Source organism: Leptosomus discolor, chromosome 2 (assembly GCF_034619465.1).
Source record: "Leptosomus discolor isolate bLepDis1 chromosome 2, bLepDis1.hap2, whole genome shotgun sequence".
NCBI classification, from domain to species: domain Eukaryota; kingdom Metazoa; phylum Chordata; class Aves; order Leptosomiformes; family Leptosomidae; genus Leptosomus; species Leptosomus discolor.
In genome coordinates, this window is record NC_141392.1 from 17,861,961 (window position 1) to 17,885,894 (window position 23,934).

At 50.5% G+C, this 23,934-nt stretch overlaps 1 protein-coding gene across 2 annotated transcripts in view; it reads left to right on the top strand.

The window, feature by feature from the left end:
• The window catches only part of LOC104349772 (polypeptide N-acetylgalactosaminyltransferase 14), a 137,048-nt gene that overhangs the window by 62,200 nt on the left and 50,914 nt on the right, over nt 1-23,934 (top strand). For both annotated transcript variants that reach the window (XM_086460667.1, XM_086460668.1), the window contains one exon: nt 13,298-13,467. In XM_086460667.1, coding sequence (XP_086316793.1) covers nt 13,298-13,467 — 170 coding nt within the window. The remainder of the gene's footprint in view (nt 1-13,297; nt 13,468-23,934) is intronic.

Below are 23,934 nucleotides of genomic sequence, written 5' to 3' on the forward strand. Positions count from 1 at the left end.
TTCTCTGGGTGCCTTTACAAGCAGTAAATCAAATATAAAAGCAGTCAGGTGGGGTGTTTTTTAGAGCCATCAGGACCAGTGCTGGTTAAGATGCTTAAGCCTGCCTGCCCTGCAGCTGGTAGGACCTCTGCATTGACTCCTGTGTTTTCAGGAAGAGTCTGTGGAGTAGCATTTCTGCTCCTCAGCAGGTCTTCTCCATCAACAGGGTTTCTGCTCCCCACCCTTCCTTCCATGAGGTGTTGTGGCTTTTGCTTGCTCTGATGTGCCAGTATCAAAGTCTGAACATACGCCTGAGCCCTTTGTATTGCCATCTTCTCCCCTCCATTTGAAGTCATGCTGTGGCTGGTGCCAAAGGCTCGTGGAGCAAGAGGAGGTAGAGGCATGCCTGGGAGGAGAGAGCTGCTTGAGGGATGTAGAGGAAGGTGAGGATGGAAGAAGACCCAAGAGGACAAATTAGCCAGTGGATGCCCAATGTTAAGGGAAACAGCACCACCAATTTGGGGCTTGACTCATGGTTTCAGGGCCATCCAGAGAGAAAAAGGGTTTTGTTTCATCTCTAGTTACGCAGACCTGTGCAGGGGTGGTGAGAGAGACTTCCCTCCAGTGGCGGGGAGCCTCCCCGCTTCTACCACTCCCCACCTCCCCTGGTTTCCTCCAGGAAGCCTGGCTAGAGGTGTGGCTCCTCTGCAAGGAGAGTCCCTTCCCCCTGTAGCTGCGGGCCATCAGGTGCTGTAGTGGTATATCCAAACCTGTGGGCAAAGAACCTGCCTGGTCTCAGCCTGTACCCCTCCTTTCCTCTCCTGCCTGGCTGAAGTTTAACAGCATCTTATTTACCCGTGGCTGGGAAGACTGGCTCCTCATTTCTTTGCAGCTACTGTCAGCAGCAAACTTGACCTCATTTGTATTATCCCGCATCTGATCCCACCTAATCCTTAATACAGTGCTGCCGGCAAGGGGAGCGTGTGGCTGCAGGAGCAAGGGGGATCAAAGGTGTGCAGGTTGGGCTGTGGCCCAGCTAGGCGGTGGGGCTGCCTGAAAGTGCGTCCAGCCTCTGCTCTCCACTCCTTGTATCATGTGGGGCACTTACTCTCTCCCCCCATGGCTTTCTGAGAGCAGGGGCCTTCGCCTTGGGTAGATACTGGACAGCTTCTGGTGGTGGAGCTAACATGTCCACCTGACATGAATGCTCTTCATTGAAGAGAGTATTGGGCTGTTTTGGTGCTGACTCTTTGAGTTTGGAGGTCCTGGAGCTGTTGCCTATCAACTTGTTTCTGGTAGGTGAGTGTACAAGCTTGCGTGGTGACACCTCCATGCTGCTATGGCCAATGAATGGCGCATGTGTTGACTTCCAGCCCAACTGTGCTGCGGAAAGTGGTACCGTGCCCGCAGCTACCGCCCCTCTCCAAGCCCAATGCTGCCAAAGCATCAAGGGCCAACGGATTTAGGGGGCGCTTGTTTCTGCCTTGATTTGAGCCCTGCTGCTGGCTTGTATCACGCATGTGCTGCTTGCCCACATGTGTGGTGCCTCCTCACTTCGTGCGCTAATACAGAATGCCATCTACGGGAGGGCTTTGAATTCTGTATTGAAGGGGACGAGGTTTTGGGGTTTGATGCCTTGAGGTACGTGACAAGGCTTGCTGCCTCCAGGCATGGGTTAGCCACAGTGTGCGGGGTCAGTGGGAGCTCAGCAGGAGCGTGCTGGAGCGGTTAGCCATACTGCCTCGCCGCGGTGGAGAAAACGTCTTCCTGCATCAGTCAAGGGGGCTGGTGCATACCCAAGCAGGAGCTGCCCATCAAGATTTCTGTGCTATGTTTTCATGACTGATGACTCCAAAAATGCTCTTTTGTTATTGCAGTGAAACGTGTGCATATGTGTGAGAGAGAATCTATGCCAAACGCAGATTTTATTTTTTTCTGATAATAACAACAAAGCTCAGCGACTGGTTGCCAGTTTCTATCCAGATCCCTGTGCTCTCAGGAGGTGTTTTGAGTTTGCTGTATCAGGTGACTTAGCAGTGGGTTTGCTTTTTATTTTTATTTTGAGCAGGACTTTTTTTTCTTTTTTTCTTCTACAGATGTGCAGAAATATTGATCAGTTTTTGCCAATGTATTAGGAAAAGGGGGAAGAGAAGGTTGTCCTGTGTCTCTGCGCTGTGACATAGCAGTGCTTTTTGAACCAGCATCCTCCTGGGTGTCAGAGCTCCAGTGATGGGCCCTTGGTGGTAACAACAGCTGTCCTCCAAAGTACGGATGTTGTTTGATCAAGCCCAATTACAGCTTTGGTTGGGTTTTTGTTGTGTTTTTTTTTTCTCCCTCTCCTTCTGTTTTGCTTTTGCATCTCTGATCTTCCTAACAATGTGGGAAGCTATGCTCGTGCCTTCGCATGAGGACAGCAGGAGGGGGCGGTGGGGTGTGTGTCTCCATGCTTGTTTACCTGCTTCTCTTTCTGGGGAGGATAATTCTGCTTAAGCCTGTTCCTGAAGGGAAGCAGGTGGCTTTTGCAGTGGCAGAAGGGGGTCTTTGCCCCAGAAGAAGCTGTGATTCTTTCCCAGCATCATCTTTTCTCTCCCTGTGGAGATGATTCTTGGGGCAAGTTTACCCTAAAATATTGCTCAAGCCTCCATACGAGCTTTGGCCCATGTCATCCTCAGGCTGTCCCTGCTGCATGGACCTGGCATGTCCCATGCCCCGGCTCCCGTGCCCAGCTGTAGCTCTGCTCAGGGTTTGCTCGTGCAAGCAGCAGTGCTGTGCTGCTGGAAGGTGGCCAGACCCTGGAGATCTGCCTGGCATGGCCACATCAGCCATGCCCTGCCTCTGGTCTTCCCCATACCCAGCTAAGCCTGCATCGTCCCAAGGCACGGCACCTTTCTTGAGACTCCCACCACGCCTGCGCCTGTGGCTGGCAGGGACCCGCAGTCCTTCCTCAACAGGCTTGTTTATTTCCTAACTCACCATACCTTGCTGTGGTGCATTTCTCGCTAGCCAGGATTGGGTTCTTTTATTCCTATTACTGAGCTGAGATAGGAGAAGGTTGGGCTGACACATACGCTCTAAATTATGCTGCTGTATCTCTGGTCCTGTCAGTCATGTTGCTCCCAGGCCCAGGATCTTGCAGACACTCCAGCAGCAGGTACCGAAGGATCAAAGGTTTAGATCAGTTCTTGCTGTCACAAATGTTTTATATCTAATTTCACCTTGAGGAGAGTTGGAGGAAGGATGGGCTGGCAGCTGGGTCGTACATGTGTCCTGGAGTATTGTCACCATGACCTGAGCTTCATCTCCCTCTGCCTGCGTGTCGAGGATCAGCTCTGGGTTACAGAAATGCCTGCCTCTCTGCGAAATGCGTATGTGCGAGACGAGGACGTGGGTCACATTGAAGCTCTGGCCCTTTTTGTTGGTGGGATGGCATCTGACAGGCTGGCACCGGTGGTCTCATGCTTTGGCTATGCACTGAGGATTTGCAGGATGCCCCACGGGTCGGTACCCCTCAGCCTGTGCTGCCCCTGCCAGCTGCAGAAAACCCACCCCTGGCTCCTGCATCCTCTCTATGTGGGGTAGGGCAGCTTTCTGGTGATGCTTTTAAATAAGTCAGAGAGGTCGTGGTCTGACTGAGATTTTTCTCAGCCAGTACCAGGGTAGCTGCTTGGCTTGGTTTAGGCTGGGCTGGCCTGCAACACATCACTGCACAATGTGCATCACCAGGAAAGCTCTCCAACAGGGCTTAGGGCATTTTGGTTAGTCACCAGCAAGGGTTTTCCTCCACTCTTGCCACTCTGCAAAGAGTGAGAGATGGGAAGAGAAAAGAAGCCCTTGTGCTGGAGCTGCCCAGCACAGGTGATGCTCCCTGGGGAGCCTCCCACCAAGCAGGAGCCTTGTGAGTTAATCGTAGGAGGAGGGAAACCGAGGCACGGCGGGAGGGGAGGCCAGGGCTTTCCCAGAGCTGGAAATCAATCGCAGGAGCAGGGAGTTTTGACTGACAGCATTTCTTGTCCTTGCTGAGCTCCTTCCTTGGAGCAGGTTGTGCCTTGGTGCCCACTTGGTAAAGCTTTGCTCCTTAAAAGCAGTTAGCTGACAGAGGGAGGGGGGAAAAGCAAGCTGGTGGCTTCCAGAAGACAACTAAAGCCATGCCTTGTGTATTTGCAATTATTTTATTTTGCTTGAATATCTATTTTTCTAATCTCTGGGGTTTTTTCACCATGTTAGAATAAACCAAGGTAAAATAAAGGCTGAGCTTTCCCTTCCTTGGAGGCACTTTTCTCTTCACCTTAATACACTGCTGTTATCCATCACCCCTCATTGCTGCTCGGTTTGGAAGGGCGGCTGCTCAGGGAAGGATAGTAGCATTAGTTTCTAAAGCTGTGTAAAGATCCCCATGGAAGCAATTACCAGATGGATTACCCTTGGCTTTGCTGCTGTGAAAAGGCCGTGTCAGGTCGAGGATGCCGAGTGTATTAACAGCGTGATCCCTTCCTTGCTCGGGAGGTGTGGTTCGGATTAGCTGCCTGCTTTTTAAAGGGCTGGGACTCCAGCTGCCGGCTCTTTGACCCTTCCTTTCCTGCTCCCCTTTCCCCCTCCCTTTCCCCCAATGCACCCCATCCCAGGCTGTCCTCTGGCACGTGGGAGCCACAGTTCCGTGGGGAAGGGGGAGACCTTCTCTGACCTCCAAGACGCTCAAGCTCTGTGGTTTGGTAGGAGGTTTTGCTGTTACGCAGAAGGATGAGCCAAGCTCAGCTGGAGCCTGAGTGCAGCTATGGGCTCCTAAGTACTAAATCATCTGCTGCTCCTGCTGAAGCTTGGGAAGGCTGGTTTGACCTTCATGGCTGGGAAGCAGCTCGTGTCTCTCCTGAAAAGGCACAGAAGGAAAAGAAAACACTGTCTGTCCGCGCAAGAGCTCCCTTTTGCCATTTACCCTTCATGGGTCTGGGCTCTTCCCAATGTGTTTGACCTCTGATGGTTCTGGGAATGAGCTGAACGTGGCTGGTGTGGAGGGGACACAGGATGCTGCGTTTGTTTCTTTCCCAATCAGTCCCCTGTGTTATTGCTGACAACCTTTGGGGAGCAGCTCTCGTGCTCACCCGCCTGCTGCTCCCATGCCACGCAGACAGCAGACGGTGGCACTGAGCGGTGGCAGTGGGCTGTGGAGGGGCTGCCTGTGGTGCTCCGCTTAATGCAGCACAATGGCCACAAAGATGCTCTCTGCCATCTCCTCATGCCTCGGTGAGCCTGGAGTGGGGTGCTGAGGGGACCCCCTGTGGCAGGGGGCAAAGGTGCTTGGGGGAGCTGGCATCAGCGAAGGATGGAGAGGGCCCAGGGGAGCTGCGGGTGTTCCACTGCTGATGGGAGCGGCAGTGGGGGCACCAGTGGTGGACTTTTACCGTCAACACGGGACACTCACTGCAGAGCAGAGCTGCTGCCAGACCAGTGGTTTTCCACCTTCTTTTGTGTTTTGTTTGTTTTTTTTTTTAAACCCAAAATCTTAAAAAAAAGTCTCAGTGGAAGCAGAGTCTGTTATAGACTCTTAAAATCTATTTGGTCTTATTTGCCATCCAGATTTATTGTTTGCAGACCCATTAAAAGAGTTCACAAGTGCCAATGGCCTTGCTCATCCTTTCTTGGGGGATGGTGGGGAAGCCTGGAAGACCTCTTTTGAGGGAGGCTTGGGAAGATTGATTCAGCCTGAGCACAAGCAGTTGGGAGTGAGCAGTTGAACAGAGCAATCCTGTAGCATCTCAGGGGAGCTGTGGGCAGGGGGAGATGACCAGAAATCCTCTCCATCCTCCTGCTTGGCTCCCAGCACAGACAGAGCTGGGTCTTCTCTTTTCTCCAGTCAGCAGCTTGGTTTGTGCTGACCTCCTAAATATTCAGCTCATTATACAGTGTAACGTATAAATAAAACAGAAGCAGGCAGCAATATTCTCCAGGAGGATATAATCGGCTTCCTTTCCTTTTTAATTATACAGGATTTGTCTTCATGTGTCAGGCTATCCTACAGGCTAATTTATTATTTTAAAGAATTAAAGTCTGTGTTCTTTACGCAGCAAGACGCTTCTGTACACACCTGATTTTGGGGGTCCAAGAAGGAAGAGCATCTTTCCAAGTGGGAACACAGGGAATTTTGTAGCTGGGTGTTGTTTCTAGAGGTCAGTGGCCTGAACCCTGCACTTCTCTCCATCATCACAGGCAGGCAGGATGTTCCTCAGCATATGGGGGTCACCACGGGCCTTGGGATCTGGCTGGGGCATGCGATGCTGGCCAGTAGTGTGCATTGCTGCTCCCCCTATAGAGGCAGGATGGTGGCCTGATGCTATAGCCAGTGGGTAGGAGCACCATCCACACGTGAAGCTCAGGTCCTGGCTGCCTGCAGGAAGTGGGGGTATATTTTAACCTGGCACTGCTGCCGGCATGGCGAGTGTTTGCTGATAAGCATGGTGTGAACTCTGAGCTGATTTCCTTTCTCCTAAGGGAAGCCCTGGAAATGAAATTTGGCCTTTCATCAAAGCAATGAATCTGTCATCTTTCCCTCCTTGCAAGTTGGAGTCCCCTACTCCTGATTTGCAAATAAATTCCCCATTTTGGTGGCTGCTCTGGCCATATGTTTTAAAATTAAAGCTTCAGTGCCCTTACTGGAAAAAGCATCAATAATTCTTTGGTGGCTTTTCATGCTGTTGTGTTTGGCTGGAGGCTTCAGCAAATTTAAGCCTCTGGAGGGTGTTTTGGACCCTGTATGTTGTTTACCACAGATACAGACAAGAAGATACACAAAGAGCTGGTTCTAGCTGTGATCAACTTAATGATGGCCCAGCTGCCCTAGCCCTGGGATGGCTTCTTGCACTGAATCAGCAGCCAACAGCCTATGCTGATGGTAGTTGATAATGAGGACATTCAGAGGAAGATGCATTGGAGAACCTTCTCCAGAGCCTGAATGACGATGTTTCCATCCAGGCCATGACTGCAGCCATAGTTCTTGAATGCCAAGTCTTCTTCCAGTTCCTGAAGGTCAAGTCTTTTCATGGCCGTTTTCCAGCCTTTGTCAGTCCTGTTGCCTGATGCAGTAGGTGTCTTAATTGCATAAGCATGTCTGTGTGACTTAGAAGAGATTGAGACACTGCCCACGCAGGAGTGAGCATTAGAGGGTGGGTTGGAGAGAGATGGGTAAAGGAAACTGGGCGGTGGGTAGGGAGAGCAGCAAGGGTGGTGATAGCATGGTCTTGGCCTCAGGGCCAAGTGAGAAAGTGGGACACTTGCTGGTAGGTCCTCAGGGACTTGTGTTCCCTGCTGAGCCAGCAGAGGAGGCGGCGATGCTCCATCCTTTGAAGATGAAGCAGTGTGCCTGTGGATGTGAGCAAGCAAGGAAAGGTCACTGGCAGCAAGAAGCTTAATGGTGAACACTCAGAGCTTCTCCAGGGACCCCAGCTGCAGGACAGGATTTGCTGGAGAAGTGTTTTGCTTTAATTAGGTATCTGTATTAATATTTTATTCAATTTTTTTTGTTGTTCTTTCTTCCCCCAGCAAGGGGGGGTCAGAGCAGACTCAGGTCTGCAAGTCTCCCTTGAGAGGCAGTATATCACCTCCAAGCAGTGGGAGATGCTGGTCCTCCTTGGGGAAGGGTGGGATCCTGGTGAACATGGGCCTGCTGTGCATCCCTGTGGGGTCCCAAAGGAGCTGTTGCCAAGGTGCACTTAGGTGTTGTGCCCAGGTACTCTGGTGCAAGAGGAAGAGGAGCTTCACAGCGCTCAAATAAAGGAACTGGAGCTAAAATCCCAACGGGGCAGAAGACTAATTAAGAGCAGATGAGAGCCAGGGCCCAAAGCTACCTCCGTTTCTGATGCATGGTTGTCAGCACAAAGCTGGAGAAGGCATCACTGAGCCAATGAAGCACTTAAGCAAGTACTTAACTTCTAGCATTTAAACAGGGATTTCTGTGGGCTCCTCCAAATGCCTAAAGTCACTTAAGTTTGTATTTAAGTGATTGATTGGCTTGGGGGCTGTGCAGTTTGGGGAGGGGGGTGAGAGAAAGGAAGTGTAGGATGTGACCTTTCCAGGGTCCGTGCCAGTTTGGTCCTGAGCAATACTTGATGCAGTGGAGGACGTGCTGCAGGATGGGTACAAAGCCTGTTCTCCAGAGACCCACAGTCTAATTCTGGCATGGCCGCATGCTCTTTGGACAGGGCAAAGAGTGTGGCTGTTGTATCTTGGGGATAAGGCCATCAGGATGCACATTACTGTGTGCATGGGGCTAAGCCAAGCCTCTGCGCTCTAGTGTCAGGAAAACCACACCAGAGCTCAACTGAAGAATCTTGTGCCTTGATGCTCCATCTAGGCTGTTCGGGAGACAGGGAAGAGGATGGAGGCAGTGTAATGCTGTCTTGCTTCTTTCTCCTTGGGGGCTGCTGGCTCTCTTAGTGCATGAACTGGCACTGGGGGACAAGGAGGGATGAGCCCTACCCTGTCTGAAGTATTATAATCCTTTCAGATGGCATTAGCGCCTTGGCCAGTAACAGCTCTATAATTGAACCTCCTGCTTGCAGGCGCCCTGCGCTTCAGCGAGACGTTTAAATCTCATTTGTATAATGCCTGGTTGCAATTCCTGCTGAAAGATTGCCCTCTGCCTCCGGTGCCCCTGACCTGTGTCGAACACGCACACGTGTGCCAACCCTCCACAGGCAGAGGAGTGACCAAGCACGGCTGGGCAGCAACATGCTGTGTGGCATCCGAGTTTCTAGAGTTTTCACTTGTTTAGTGGAGCTCTTGCTAGGCTGATATATTTTTTTATTTCCCCCTCCCCTCCTTTTTTTAATGCCCGAGTCTTAGGGAAGGCAGGATGGAGGCTCAGTGGTGAGTGTTTGGTCAGGGATTATGTAGGGATGAGATTTTCCAGGGAAAGCTGGGTGTGAAGGCAGGCTGAGGTAGAGGCATATTTGTCACTGCCAGACCCCCTCGGGGTCATCATTGCACCTGCACAGACAAAACCCCTTAACCTGGGCAAAGCCTGGTGGTCCCTGGCAAACGCCAGCAGCTCTGCCAGCTGCCAGGCTGGCTTGGGTTTGTGGCCTCCTGAAAGGTTTGCCTTGCGCTAATGGCAATGCTCAGCAGCCCCAAAAGTAAACCGGCTTTTATTTTAGCAAAGGCTTAAGTTCTCTATTTTAAAACAGTGACACGAAAGAAGGAAGTGAATCAGAGTCCACTTTTGGCTTGTGCCACCCACTCCTTTTCGTCCTGGGCAGCTGGAAGTGCGACCTGCCTGTCCTCGGTCACCGCCGGCTCTGCTTGGGCCAGGCTTTTCACCCGAAATGCCCTTTCCCAGCTGGGCCACCTCACTGTGGCCAAGGTGCTGCTGCAACGTGCTGGCCCCTGCCTGATGTTCAGCCTGCTCTGGCCTCCCGTGCTGGCGAGGGGTGCGGGGGCTGCCTGCGGGTGCAGGCAGGAGGGGGCAGAGCATCCTGTGGGGATGCTGTGGGCCTGCAGTAGCAGCCGGCTGGGTTGCTTCTTCCTTCTTCCCGCTCCAGCGATCCCTGCTATACTGTAATCACACAATTATTACGCCATTAAAATGTCATATTCACAGAAATCCACATAAACAAGGCATTAGCGCTTGCCAGAAAATTGTAGTTTTGCTGTTAATGACCCACCCTCCCCCCCCCAGCACCACTCCTTTTGTTTTTAATATTGTTTTCTTTTTTTTTTTTTTTGGTGTTTCTGAGCCGTGATTTAAGAGGCAGATGATGAACTACATCTTTGCACCAAGAGGGTTTCGATCTTTAATGTACAGTTACAGTGAAAATCTGCCTCTCTGCTTGCTCTAGGGGTTTGATGTTTGCCCTTCGCCAGCAGAGGTGGCAGGCGGTTTTGGGGGGGGTGACTTTAGTGGGTGGTTTGGGGGGGGGGGATGCTATTAGTGAGCTGGTGAAGGAGAAGGCTGTTAGCGAGACCTGCTCTCAGCTGAGTGCTGGTGTGAGATGGGAGCTGCTCTCTGCAATGAGTTTCGTCCCTGTCTCTTTGCCTGGGGGGTCCCTCTCATCCACTCCCCCCAGGAACCCTCCCGATGCAGCGTTGGAGGGGGCAGCACTTGTTTGCCAAGAGCAGCTGGCTACCCTTTGGATATTTTTTTCCTCTCTTTCCTGTAGACTCATTGAGTCTCTCAAACTCTTTTAAGCATTGACTGTGTTTCCTATAATTAATACCAGCCATTAAACTGCAATGTTGAAAAAGAAATTACCTAATTCCAAGAAAAAAAATGAAAATTTATTACTAGTACATGAGAGAAAATGAATATGAAACTTGGAGAGAGGAACCCTGTAGAAGATAAATAGAAAGGCAAGTGGAGTATTGACTTGATCCTTTTCTAGTGCAGGGTAATTTGGCTTCTAAAGTGAGTTAGATCATAATAAATTAAATTTAGATTTCTGCACATCAGTTATTTAACTCCCAAGACAGAATTCTGGTGTGAGGAAGAGGTGATAATACATGGCGGAAATATTATAATGAAGACCTTACCCAGTAACCTGTAACTGATGCGCTATCCCTGAGTGAGAGATGGGGATTTCTCCTTATGGTTTAACTTGCTTTCCCCGTCCGTGATCAGACGCTGAGAAACAGACGAGTCCCTGCACGCAGGTCGGGGAGGTCTCCTGCCTCCCACCACTTGCGTAGCTGGGAGCTTTTCATCCAAGGCTGCTACCTCACTTACCCTCGCTGCTGTGTGCAGAAATTTTTTTGCAGAGATTGGTGTCTCTGAGCATCCTGCTCCAATTTCAGTTACTCTCGAGGGGAGGCTTGGGATGGAAAGCTGAAGGACACCCAGGAGATATGGATTGAAAGCAAATGACCAAACTTGGGTATCTACCTCTGGCTGAGAAAGTTAACCTAATCCCTGGGCTTGTTTTGTGGCCAGATGGTGATTAAAATAACTCTTTAATCTCTATTTGGCATCTTATTTGCTCTTGATCTCAGATGTGCATTTAGCTATCTGATATTTAGGAATCATCCTACTGATAGCTTTCCTCAACCCAAAAAGGAGAGCCTGGGTGAATCAAGGTGGGCTGATGTCTTTTAGGTGGAGATTGTGCAGGGGTATTAGTTCTTCACGGTGGTGTGAACCAAGAATGCAGCCCTTGGATGCAAGGTATATCCAGGGCAGGATGAAAAGCAAATGCCATGGGATAAGGCACTGGTATTTGTCCATTCATTGTTGGGACTGCCCAGTAACAGGATGGTAGTGGGGTTAGATGGATGCTGGTGAAATGCCGTCCCAGACCTCTAAGCATGTGCCAGGACCTTCCTGTGTGCTGACCCCTGCTTTTGCTGGCCTGGCCAGAACTGTGCTGCCCTTGCAGAATGTGCAGAAGCTCCAATTTTCCCGGAGCCATGGCTGCTGGTGGGAATCTGGCAGCCCTCCTGCTTGAGCTGTCTGATGGTTGCCTGGCTGCACCCTTCTAGCTGATCCAAGGCTACTTGTTTTAACTGACATTTAAAAAAAAAAAAAAAAAAAGAAAGTATACACATCCAACAGCCTTGAGTGCTATGTGGCTGCTTTTGAAAGCCATTTCTCTTCTTGTTAAGTTTGATAAAACCGACTTTTACTTTTCTTCACAGCATTAAAATTTAGGGACCGCAACTCCGTGGTGGTTGTTTCAATGGCGCCAGACCTCCCAGGGTCATCATGAAATCTTATAAACATCAGGCTGTTGGTGGCTCTGTGATGCAATCAGCTCGCTTTTCCCTGATCTTTTACTGTGGTGGTAAATCACATTTTGCAAGATGCCTTAGAAAAAACATAAACAATATTTATCACCCTGCATATGTCGGTCCTCCTGAAAGCCTGCAGGCAGGTTACGTACATTCTCCTTTTAAGCCTCCTGCAGTGACCTTACTGGTTTCATGACTTTCTCCCAGCCTTGAATAACTCTCTCCTTGTCCTGAGTAACTTTCTCCCAGTATGTTTGGTGGCTTGAGGGTTTCTTCTGATCTTCCCTGCACTGGGGTAAGTGCTGGAGTTCCTGAGAAAGCCATGGGGTCACAATGGGGGAAGATGAATATGATCCTATATCTGGAAACCCCTGTATCCCTGGGGTCTGTCGGCTTTTCGGGGGTGCTCGTGTTGCTGTGACCCAGGGTAGTGTGGGGCATCGTGTGGCTGGAGTTGCCCAGCTTGGTCTTGCCATGGTTCACTTGCAGGAGTCAGTGCTTCCTCCTCCCCTTCCTATGACTAGAAAAAAAAGTGCTACCAGATGCAAGTAAAATCAATTACAGGATAAAAATCGCTCATTTCAAAAGCTTCATTTTGCGCTATTAGCAGGCAAAATCGGCTTTGAGATGGTATGAACTGAGGAGGGGAAAAAAAAAAGAAAAGAAGAAGAAAAGATCAATTATGGGATAAGATCACAATTTTCTTTAGAGCTGAGATGTCTGTAAATGTTTGCATCTCTCTGTGTTGTACGTAGGCTGAGATCAAAGAGGTTGTGCTGCTGTAACGATGAGATCTTATCGGCGCTGCATTGTGCTCACTGGCTCAGGCACCACAGCCAAGGAATGCTTAAACCCCCCAACAGCATCATGCTGCCGAGGGATGCTTAAACCTCCTGATGGCACCAAGCTGCCAAGGGGTGCTTAAACCCCCCCACCCCGATGGCTGTCAGAGCTGTTGAGTAACCCTGAAATGCAGCTCCTCCATCCTTTTGGAGGGGAAGGACCAAATGGACACATACTTGCCCGCTCTTATCCCTGCGGTGGGGCTGAAGTCCTCAGTAGGAGACTTGTGGCAAAGATTGACCGAAATGAGACTGGGAGGATGATGGTTCCCTTCTTTCAGGGTCCCACTGCTGGAGCTGGCCCTGGGGCCAGGGTACGGCTGTGGAAACATGGGTTTGTGCTTGGTGAAACTGCTCCTGTCTGATGGCCCTTCCCTGCCTGAAGGGTTACAGGGTTGATGAGGCATGTGGTGTAAAATACCTTTGGTTTTTGGCTGGAGAGAAACTTAAACCCTAACAAGACCTTTGTGCTATTATATTTCTTGAGACTGTGCTGTTTGAGAGGGTGGTCCACCAGAGACCTGAATTTGGTTTCAAAGTAGTAATTTTAAATTCAAATTGGCAGGCTCTATTTGACATGCTGTTTCAAAACCTAAGGAAAAGAAAAACCCCTGAAGACCTAATGAGGCTCCTTGTTAGCCTGCTCTTGCAAAGCTTGCCCATGCTGCGGGGCTGACCGACCTCCGGCAGGTCTTGGGAGGACCTCCGGAGCAGGGTCAGGTGTCCTTCAGTCTCTCCTCTTTCTAACGGGGCTGACTTTGTGCGCGCAGGGCTCGGACGTGGACTGGGACGACCTTTGGGATCAGTTTGAAGAGCGGAGGTACCTGAGTGCCCGGAGGTGGAAGGGCGGCGAGGACCCTTACCGGCTCCATGCCTTTAACCAGCGGGAGAGCGAGAGGATCCCCAGTGACCGTGCCGTCCGCGACACCCGCCATCACAGGTTCTGCCTCCCCCCCGGTTTCTCCTGATCTTCCTCAAGAAACTTCATTATATGGGTGGATAGTCCCATTTCTCTTCAGGGCCATGGTTTTGGGATGCTAGGTGGGTCTGGGCCCTTCACCCACTGCCTGGGTTGTGTTTTTAGGATTGAATCTTTCACTTTGCTTGATTTCTTGCCATGTCTGGAGGTCCTGAACCTGTTAATTAAAACTTGTATGAATTATTCCAGGACCATAGGGAAAGAAAGGAAAAGCTTCTTTTTTTTTTTTTCCTTCAGAAAAGTAATGGGTGTGTGAGAGTGCATCTCCATGATGGACAAAGTCTTCACTGGTGCTGAGAACTCTTGCTCTGCAGAGTATGCAATGAAATGGTGCAAGGGGGATAAAATAACTGTTGAGCACTTACTTTACTCTTCAGAGAGAGGAGTTAATGTGGGGAATAAGGGACTATTGCTGAGTGAGGGGAAGAGGAAGGTAAGAATTTGTTGGGTTACTAGCTGCTCCAGCCCGTCAGGGACAAAAATATCCTTCAGTACCTGTAGAACCTCTTGGGAAAGGCAGAGAGGATTGCTTCGAGGGATGCCTTGCGGGACTTGCACTTCCTTGCTGCTGTCAGCCTGAGAAGGGCAGGATGGGAGTTCTGGTGCACCCTTGCTTGCCGTGAGCGCAGCTGTATCCTCCCTCTCGTCACCTCTCCAAACTCATTGGGGAAGGAGCTGTCCTTCACAGCTGCAGGTTGTTGATGGTTGTTGGGGTTGATTGTTAGTCTGCTGGATGGATCGATGCTGGAGTGTCCTGCTGGTGTAGGAAATAATCCCAAGGTTCCCTCAATGCAATTTTCCTCCTTGTCCTCTGAGGATGCAGTGTATTCCTGCCCCCTGCCAGCGGTCCCCATCCACAGCTGGTGCAAGCCCTTCCAGGGGAGCTGTGCCCCAGATTACGTCCTAGCCCGCAGGCAGCAGCCGTCCTCTACCGCTTCTCCTGGGAGCCCTTTGGGGGGAAGTCCTTCTCCCGTGGAAGCTCTGCTGGACCCAGCCATGGCACCTTGCTGCCTATGCTGCCCAGGCTGTACCTTGCTCCCAGGTCAGAGTGACTCAGCTCCCGGCATCTGACCCAACTCTGAATTTCCCCTCTTCCAGTCCAAATGCAGCACTTAGGCTCAAATACAGAAACACCACCAGTTTTCCAGCCCTATAGCAAGCAATGTGCTTATTTATTTATTTATTCTTTTAGCTCCTTTGCACAGTAAGGACCAGATGCTCCTTTCTCCAGAGAGGAGCTGTCAGCCCTGACGGACGCCTGTTATAGCTGAGCAGAGAGTGAATGTGCTATTCCTGGAGAGAATTAATGCCAGGGATATTAGCCATCTGCCCTATTAAAAGAGAAGATCGACTCGGCTGCCCCCTCGCCATACCCCCGCTGTGTGGTGGCAGCCACCTTGTTCCTGGGCGGGCAAATGCGGCCCTGAGTGCTCCTGTGAAAGAGAAGTTCTCATTAAGGAGGAAGCGAGGGCACAGCACGGGGGAGGGGCTGGGGCTAATTGCATTTGCTTTCAATTTCCTTAACCCGGTAATTGGATTCTGATTTATTGAATATGTCTGAACAATGCTGCAGAGGATGCACCATTAGCCGAGCATTAGAGCGGCCATGGAGGAAATGGGGCTGCTGGGAGATCTGGGGGAGGCAGGCACTGGTGGAGGGGGATGGAGGAGGGAGAAGGGTCCGGGCATGGTGGCTGAAAGGGAGAGGAAGGTGCAGAGTTTGTAAAGCCTTCTCTGGAAAGAAATCCTTGCTCATGGTGCAGGTGTCGGGGAAGCTACTGCGGGCAATGCTCTGGCAGTACTGTGCAACCTGGGAGCAGGTCCTGAGTTGCCTGGTGGAGCTGAGTGAAATTGCTAGTGGCTGTGTAAGTATGTGTAAGGAGCATGGAGCTGGTTAGGAGAGGTCCCTTCTGTGAAGCGGAGAGCAGAGTACCACAGACCAGGCTAGCATCAGAGATAGGAAACCCCCAGGGCTCATGCTGTGTGACCTGCTGGAGACTTGGTGTCAAGAGCAAACCTGGCTTAGGCTGCTTTGTGTGAGTCAGATTGGAAGTGCTCAGGCTTTCTTGTATGATAGTGAAGCCAAAGAGCTGGACCTCGATTCTGCTCTAGTTGACCTCGGGGGAAGGCGCATCCTAGCATGGGCCTCACACCAAGGGGCACTGCCATGCCAGGAGCTGTGCTGAGGGGCAGCACTGTGCCAAAGGGCTCCTGACCAGCTCACATGAGGGGTCAGGAGGCTTTGAAGAGAGTCTCACCCACCTCTTCAGCTCATCCCCATGGGCAAGCAGGTTCTCCTTCAACCTCACAGCCAAATGTTGTTGCCCAGAGCAGCTTGCTCTGCTCTGTGACCAGGTTTTCAGCCTGTTTACTCTCCATCTTTTATCCCCTATGTACAATGCGTGGCAGCACGAAGACTTGCAGACCTGCAGACCACAGTAATCCCCTGAGACCAGCAGCTCGTCCTGACCCTAGTGCCTGGGACACAGGAGTGCTGCTCATTACAGCCTCTCTGTGGGATGTTTTCACCAGGACAGTTGCAGAAGATTTCCTGGAGTTTGCTAATCCAGCCAAGCATCTGGACTTGCCAGCGATAGCTGACTGTAGAAAAACTAGCAAGGGCTGAGCAGCAAGTTTATGGAAGGTCGTGGAGAGGGCAAATACTTTCGGCAGGGTGGGATGTGGCACTGACAGCCAGTTGCTTAGCAATGTTTGCTGGATTGATTTTGTTTTTAAATTGCAGCCAGTGGAATAGTTTCAGATGGAGAGGAATCACAGTGCTCTGAGGAATCGAAGCTGGAGAAACCATGGTAGCTCCCCTTCCTGGCCTCTGGCCAGTGTGGGGCTGCGAGCCTGTGCTCGATTTGTAGGTGATTTCAGCTGGGGAAATGCCACGGCTTCCGTGGGCCACATGGTGTCCCTTGGCCTGAGAGATCTCACAGCTGGAGTATCACTTCGGTGACTTGCCTGCATTTCCCTGATGTTCTCTGTGTTCCTGATTGCACACTGAGTAAGCCCTCTGACCGTGTGAAGTGATGTCTTTCTCCAGGAGAAGACTGTGTATAGTCCTGTGGTGGAGTATCCCACCCCCACCAACAGTCAAGGTTAAAAAATCCCCATGGCCACAGCAGCAGGCTGGACCCAGATCTAGTTGGCATGTCCACGTGATGCGCAGACAGCTCATGCTACTGGAGTGGGTGGCTAGTCCCATTCTCCTGTGGTAGCCACACGCCATTGGGATTACCTCATCGCCACATCCCACCTTCTGCACCTCCCACCGACAAACCGCAGGACCAAAGCGGCAGCGAGTGAGTCAGTGCCAGGCGTGCACACGGTGGAAGAGGAGCTGACGTTTCCAGTATTGCTCAGTGGCTTGGAAAGCCGACAGGGAGGATACATCGCCCTCAGCCAGAAGATTTCGTTGTGAGGGCTCCTGGGCTTTTTCCATCTGTGGCAGACGGCTCCTGGGGAGGCCAGTATTCGCCATGCAGTTGCTCCATATGCTGCTTAGGCTGACCTCCGCCTCCCAAACGCTCTGTTGGGTTTAATAGATGCACAGATGCTGTTGTGGCTGCCAGGCTGGGCTGGGACCACGAGCCACGGCCAGCACCAACCTGACCTAGGGTTTGTGCTCACTGACGGTGGCAAAGCAGAGAGGTGAAATCAGGGATGAGGAGAGTAGATGAGAGGGTAGTGGCTGGAGGAGAGGCCAGAGCCTCCAGCAAACTTCTCTAGCTATTGCAAATCACATCAGCCAGCCTCAGGCATCCCCCACTGCCTGTTTTCCTCTGTTCCTCTTGCTTTTTTCCGGTGCAGTGCTGATACAAGTTTAGTAGTGCTGTCTCAAGAGCTGGTAGAGCAAGAAGGCTAGGGATGGAGCCCTCTCAAATCCTGGTGTAAGGCAATAATCCTCCAAGTTTTTGAAGCTGTCTCCTTCTCTGAGTCCCAAGTGCTTTACGAGAGGCCCTACCTACCCAGCTAAGCTTGAATTTTACAGCTGCTTGAGGGAGTGCACTTGCGTGCATGTGTGTGTCTCTGAGAGAGCGAAAGCAGCTGCTAAAATCAAGTTGTGATTGAATTGCGAGGCTGGCCAGGATACAGGTAGATAGAAGATCAGGCATTGCATTGTCTACTGAAGGTGAGAACATTGCAGCAGCCCGGAGGCCTGGTCATGCCGACTTGTGGCCCCTAGAAAAGCTCTGCCCCTGTAGTCTGTCCTCTTCCCTTTGCGGGGAACAATACACAACATAAGACTTCCTCCAGGTTTCCTCACTCAAACTGCAGTGCAGTGCCAGCTGGAGAGTCTCTGTGGGAGAGCTGCCCAGGGCTGGTGGCTTTGCTAGTAGGGACTGTTCATGGAGGGATGGGAAGAGATGATGCTTGTGGTGTTCCCCTGGGGCAGAGAGCTGCTGGTTTGAGTTCTCAAGGTCCAGAAAAGTCAGGATTTCAGCCCTGAAGCACTGCATGCTGCAGCGTTATTTTGACCTGTTAATTGCAGTGTGCATCCCAAGGATGCAGAGGCTGCATGTTCAGCGTTACATTGGAGCAGCTCTAGTTGGGGTAGCTGAAAATATCTGACTGTGCTCTGCGTGGGGGTGACTGGGAGGAATGTGTAGTCCTGAGGGTGGTCCTACCTCTGCCAGGTGTGGTACCTGCGTACACAGGCACGTGAGGCTGAGCATGCATCTCTGCCTCTGCACACCTTCCACGTGTGTTTGGCACATGGCACTTGAAAGCGTGGGTAGAGTCCCTGTGCAGATTGCGTGAGGGCAGCTGTATCTCCTGCGGGTTTTGAAGCGGCTCTGGTTTTGGCTGAGTTGATGATTGCATCCCAGGAGTGGCAAGCAGTCAAGTGCACTGAGAATATTGTAATACCTTTTTGGAAGTGAAGAGTCAAAGAGGAGAAAAGTAGATTTTGACAGCATTGCCTTTGGCTTAGCATGTATACGATCCCCTTGGACTTCTCGCATTGCCTTGTCTTCCTTCAACTTCCTTGCCCGCTAGACCAAAACCACCTTGAGATTAATCGAGGTGAACACTGGGTCTCAGCAGCTAGAAATGCATTTTGTACCCCACATAGGAATTTAGGCATCTTATCTTTCTTGCCTGGTTTCTTGAGAGTCCTCAAAGGAAGAACTTAATGTTTGGAGAACAACATGTGTGGAAAAGCCCATCTTATTCCACAGTCAGGACAGAAGTGGAGCTCTGCTCTGCTGCCTTCAGTGGTACCTGAACATTAGACCTGCAGAAGCAGGTAGGTACCTAGCAGGTGGCCAAGCCCACTTTGAATTCGAGGGAAGGTTTGCAGGGATGTTACCCAGGTGGACCTAGAACAGTTGCAAGCAGGACCGAACCTAGAGGTTTTCCTGGTCTACTGTTGCCTTTCACCTTGCTGACCCCATACAGTTCTCACTGTGGCCTCTGGATTGTAGCTGAGCTAATCCAGTTTTCTGCGTAACGCAGACTAAGTCCCAAGGGATTCTGTTATTTTTAGAATTTGCTTATTCAGGCAGTGTCTTGTGAGTTGCTGACTCTGGATGTGCTGCGTTGTAGACCAGGGCAAGAAGTGGTGTGGGTATGTGTGTGTGTGAAATGTGGTCTCCCTGCACCTGATGCTGCTCGGTGCGTCTGCATGAGGGGTGGTGGGACATCAGGGAGCAGGGCATTTCTGAGCAGAGGTGCCTTGAGTGTGGTGGGGGTGGATGAACCTCTGTCCATGAGGATTCCTGGAGCTGTACAGTCTAAGATGTGAAGGAAAAAGGTAGAAATAGCTAGCACAGGTTGATGATGTGAAGAAAAGTATCTTAATACATTCTGTAGCTTCTATTAATGCAGTTGGGCAGCTGAAAGTCAGTGAGAGAGACAGCTTTGGGCAGCCAGCTCGCTCTCCATGCGCTATTGCCAACCACTGATCAACCAACCATTTGAGATCCAGCTGTACCATCTATTTAAGAGGGGATCATTGTGTGATGCTGGGATTTATTTTATTTTTTGGGGACCTGTCATTATTATCTCCTCTCATCATTGTTACCCTGTTTTCAAGCTCTTCAGACCTCCAGGAATTCAGACCTTTGCTATACAGGTTGGTTACTAGCACAATCAGTATTCATAACTGGGAAAATTTGCTGTCTGCTAATGAAAGACCTGATCTGGAGCTCACCTTATCAAAATCTACTATCTATAGGTTTGTGCTAGAGTTTACACCTGCTGTCACTCACAGTTTGGACCGATGTGTTGCTAGAGAGCTGAAGCTGTCGAATGAACTGAAGCGTGAAGGACACAGTGCGATTTAGAGCATGCAGACTGGGAAGGTCCCATCTGGCCAAAGACTTAAGAGTGAGGCGTAGTTTGAGTAAGGGTGTTCACTGTGTCCCCCGGACCACCACACACTAGTTATTTTGGCCTCCCAAGCACTGTCAGACAGTTGTACCAGCATCTCATGGTTGTGATGGCCAGTCCGTTGGCTGTCACTCCTGGGCCAGTGCTGGCTTTTGTGTTCCTGTTGGCTCAACCTGACCCACCTATGATTATAAGTGGGCCAAAATCTGAGTCTTTCACTCAAAAGGGCTCAGTTCCGCACTTTGTAGATTCATCTGGAGTGCTCACCATGCATAGTGGCATTTTGCACTTGGTCTTCTGGGTGAATTTGAACTTGAAACTCCAAGGAGGTTTGAAGAACAGGTATGTGATCAAAACCCAGAGAGGTTGTTTTCAGGTAGCACAGAGAACGAGGAGTATTGAGATTTGCAGTTGTTGGCAGCTAAGCAAGGAAAGCAAGGCTGCTATTAATCAGAAACAGACACTTCATAAAATCATAGAATAATTCCGATTGGAAGAGACCACAGGAGGTCTCTGATCCAGCCTCCTGCTTGAAGCAGGGTCAGCTAAAAAATCAGCCTAGGTTTCTCTCATTGCAGAAACCACCGAGACCTCCAAGGCTTCTGCCTCTCAGGCTTGGCCCAGCATTTTTAAGAGCTGACATAATTTACAAACCTTGATTGCAGCACACGTAATTTGTAGTTCTTCTCCCCCAGCTGTCTGTATTTGTGTAACAAGCTTTGAAGTTGCTTGAGTCATTGTCCTTGCAGCACTTGCGTTACCCATATCTTTCCTGTCTTGCAGACACTGTGGGCCGAATTGTCCAGTTACTCATAGCAAGTGCATTTGAATGAGAGGAGTAGATGCACATGCTAAAGGCTCCCATCCTTGCTGCCTGCCATCTTTTCCAGGATTGATGGTTATGTCAGTAGCAAATCTGTGTTTCAAATCTGTATACTGCTGTTTGGTTGCCCTGATGGAGGACTGCTGAGGTGACTGGAGACCTTCACTGATGTGATTAACAAGCAAAAGTCTGTGCTGCTGCCTGGGAGACACTGAAATGTTTGGTAGTCCCAGGTCGTTCTTCGTGAGACAGCAGTAAGGGGAGTTCTCTCATCTCCTTTTTTGGTGTTCATCACCTAAGAGTGATGCACTTAATTACCACACTCATGTATCTTTCCTGGCTTGACGTTGCAAGGCTTTGCCAGGGGTGAGGTTGCTTAGACTCCATTGCAGTCCTCACAGCATTTCGGTATCAGCTTTTCCTGCTGCTGGGACTCTGCAGCTGTTTTTATGCCCTGCTTTCTGCTGGGCATCCTCTGCAGTGCATGTGGTGTGAGATGTGGTGGCCTTAGCACTGCGTCCATCCAAGACTGCCATAAAGACACCATCTCCTCATGTCAGCTGGCCAGAGCTGTCTTACAGTCCACATTAGCAAAGGAGAAAGCCTTAATGGCTGGACTTTGTGCAGCACTGTATGTTTTCCCTATGTTTCCATGCGCTTCTTAGTCCCTGGTATTTCAGAATATGCTGTGTGCACAGAACTTCATATTCTTTCCTTTTACCTTTGTGTAAACCCAAAACCACTTCACCTCTTCCACTAGAGAGGTTCTTGGTTTATGTGCATTCTTCCGAGAGAACAGGATGGTCCTGGGAAATGGCTGGTGTGTGTCCAGGTACCCATACTGGGAATGGCTGTGGCCACCCCAACGTATGACAGTGCTGTGACATTTGCTGCCCTATGTTTTTTGTCTGGTGGCCCGTGGGGCAGCTTGCCAGGAGGTGGAGGGCTTGAGGAGCAGGCCTGCTAGACTTGATAGCTTCTGAGTCAGGGACTGGTGGCTTCAGGGGCAAAAGTTGGTGAATGGAATGATCTCTTTCAAATATGTTTCTATGTAATGTCCTGTTTTGAAGCGTCTTGGTTTGTTTTTTTTTGTTTTGTTTTTAATGTGGTGAGGGGGAAGGAAGAGTTGATGAGAAGGGTCTGCACAAAATGGGATTATGGTGGGCTTGAGTACTGAAAGTTGCATCTCCCCTGAGATGGCTGCCTGTGTCTGAGCTGGGGGCTATCCTTGGCTAACGCTGCTGGCCAGACCAGCATCCCGACGTCCTGGAGAGATCATTCTTCCCTCCTCAGATATGACAGGGATTCTGCCACAGTCAACGTTGGCTCTTCTGGTGCTTGTCCTGGGAGTTCATGTGTTCCTTGGGCCTCAACGACATTCAAACTGCCCTGTGTGACTTGCGTGGACCTCCCTGGGGAGAAGAGATGCTTCCAAGTGCCAAGATCCCAACCCAACCCTGGAATTTGCTTTGATGTCCGAGGCAGCCTTTGATGCTGCTCTGCCCTCCAAGCCCTGCCTAATCACTCCCTGGGGCTGGAGGTGGTGGGTCAGGTCAGTGAACATCACCTCCTTGGCAGAGATGGCAGGTAATCGTTACCACCAGACTAACTGTGTCACAGCAAAAGGACTGCCACCCTGTTGTTTTCGGAGGTGCTATGTCTTCCTCACCCTGGCAGTGCAGTGGCTCTGCTCAGATTTTTGGACCACAGCTCAACGGATCCCAGGTTGTGAATCATGCTGTGGAGTCACAGGCTCTGGTCACTCAGGGGGCAGGATCTGAAGCGCTGTGAGATGCTGTGGTTTTGTATCTTGAGGGGCTGCCTAGAGAAAAGGCAGGCGGAGGAGCTTTAATTAAAAATGGTACCGGGAGGGGATGCTGGGGCAGGGGGAAGCTGGTGTCTCTTCAGGAGCAGAGTTGGTTCTATCTCGATCATGGATGCTGTAGGGAAATGGTAGATGTGACAGTGCTTGTTCTGCAGCGGTGGATTTGTAGTGCTATTCCTCCCCCCTCCTTTTCTTTTTCTTGAATGAGAAGGATGAGGGCAACTCTTGGGAAGGAGTTGAAGAGTGAGCTAGACTGTATGAGGAGCTGATGGAAATGTATAGGCGGGTGTTTGGAATGCAGGAGGATGTGTCAGTTAAGTGGCTGTGTTACTCATTTTTTTTCTGGAGGGCAAAGCTTGATATATCTCAAAGAGCTGTGCTAGGAGTGTGAGTTATGGCATCTGTCTGCACAGCGAGCAGAAATGATTCCTGAGCTGTGTTCATGGCTAAAAAGTGTCTGCAGGGCAAAGGGGATCAGCAGCTCAGGTACCAGGGGAGCCTGTAGGACCTTGGTGTCTCGGAGCCTGGCTCCTGGCAGTGGGGGTGACTCTGGACTGTTCCAGCACTGTACCATGGTATAATATTAAATTTCTACTACTGTGTTTTGTTTCTCCAAGATGTCCCACAGTGCCTTGCTGGATAGGAAGAACAACTGCATGGGACAGGCATCCTCCCGATACGAGTCCGAGGAGCTCACCCTAGAGCAGGCACAGCCTCCATCCCAGCTGTCCCTTCCCTGGAGAACACCTTTATTTTGGTTGGACTAACTTTTTGCTTGCCAAAAGTTTCAGAGAGAAAAAACGCTGAGAACAGTTTTCCCTCCTCTCTCCAAGTGATAGGTTTCCTTTACCTAAGTTATTTTCGTTTTGTTTCCCCATGAGGCAGTTTTGATTTCATTTTGGAAATTCGCTAGCCACCTGTCCATTGCATTTTGCCAAGAAAAATGCATGCACAAAGTTGTTCTGGAGTGATCTGAAATGAGTGATCTCTCCTCATCCTTTTCCAGTTCCTCTGTTTACCCTGCTTGCATCCCAGCCCTTAGCAGCCTCATGAAGAGGTGTTGTGCGTTGTACCCTCCAGTGAGGACTGCTGTGCAAGCACTGGGAGGACCTTCTTCTCTGCAGTCCCCATGGGCATTTGCTTCAGCAGTCATTTTTCCCCATGAAAACAGGTTTGTCGTTGGGATTGAAGAGTTAGGAGAGCCCTTGGGCTTTCCCTCTTGTTGTGTAGACCAGGGCATCGGAGCATCAGAGCTGGCTCTGGCAGCAGTGCCTGGGGAGAAGGGGCTTGGACTGGTGTTCCAGTGCCAGAGCTCTGAAGCTCTTGGCTGAGTCTCAATGCCTTGGTTTAAAGCATCCCCTGTACCTGAGGGTGTAGAATAGGACAAGCAGAACATGTACAGCCTTTGGAGCAAGGGTTTGCCTCTGTTAATATTCTATGG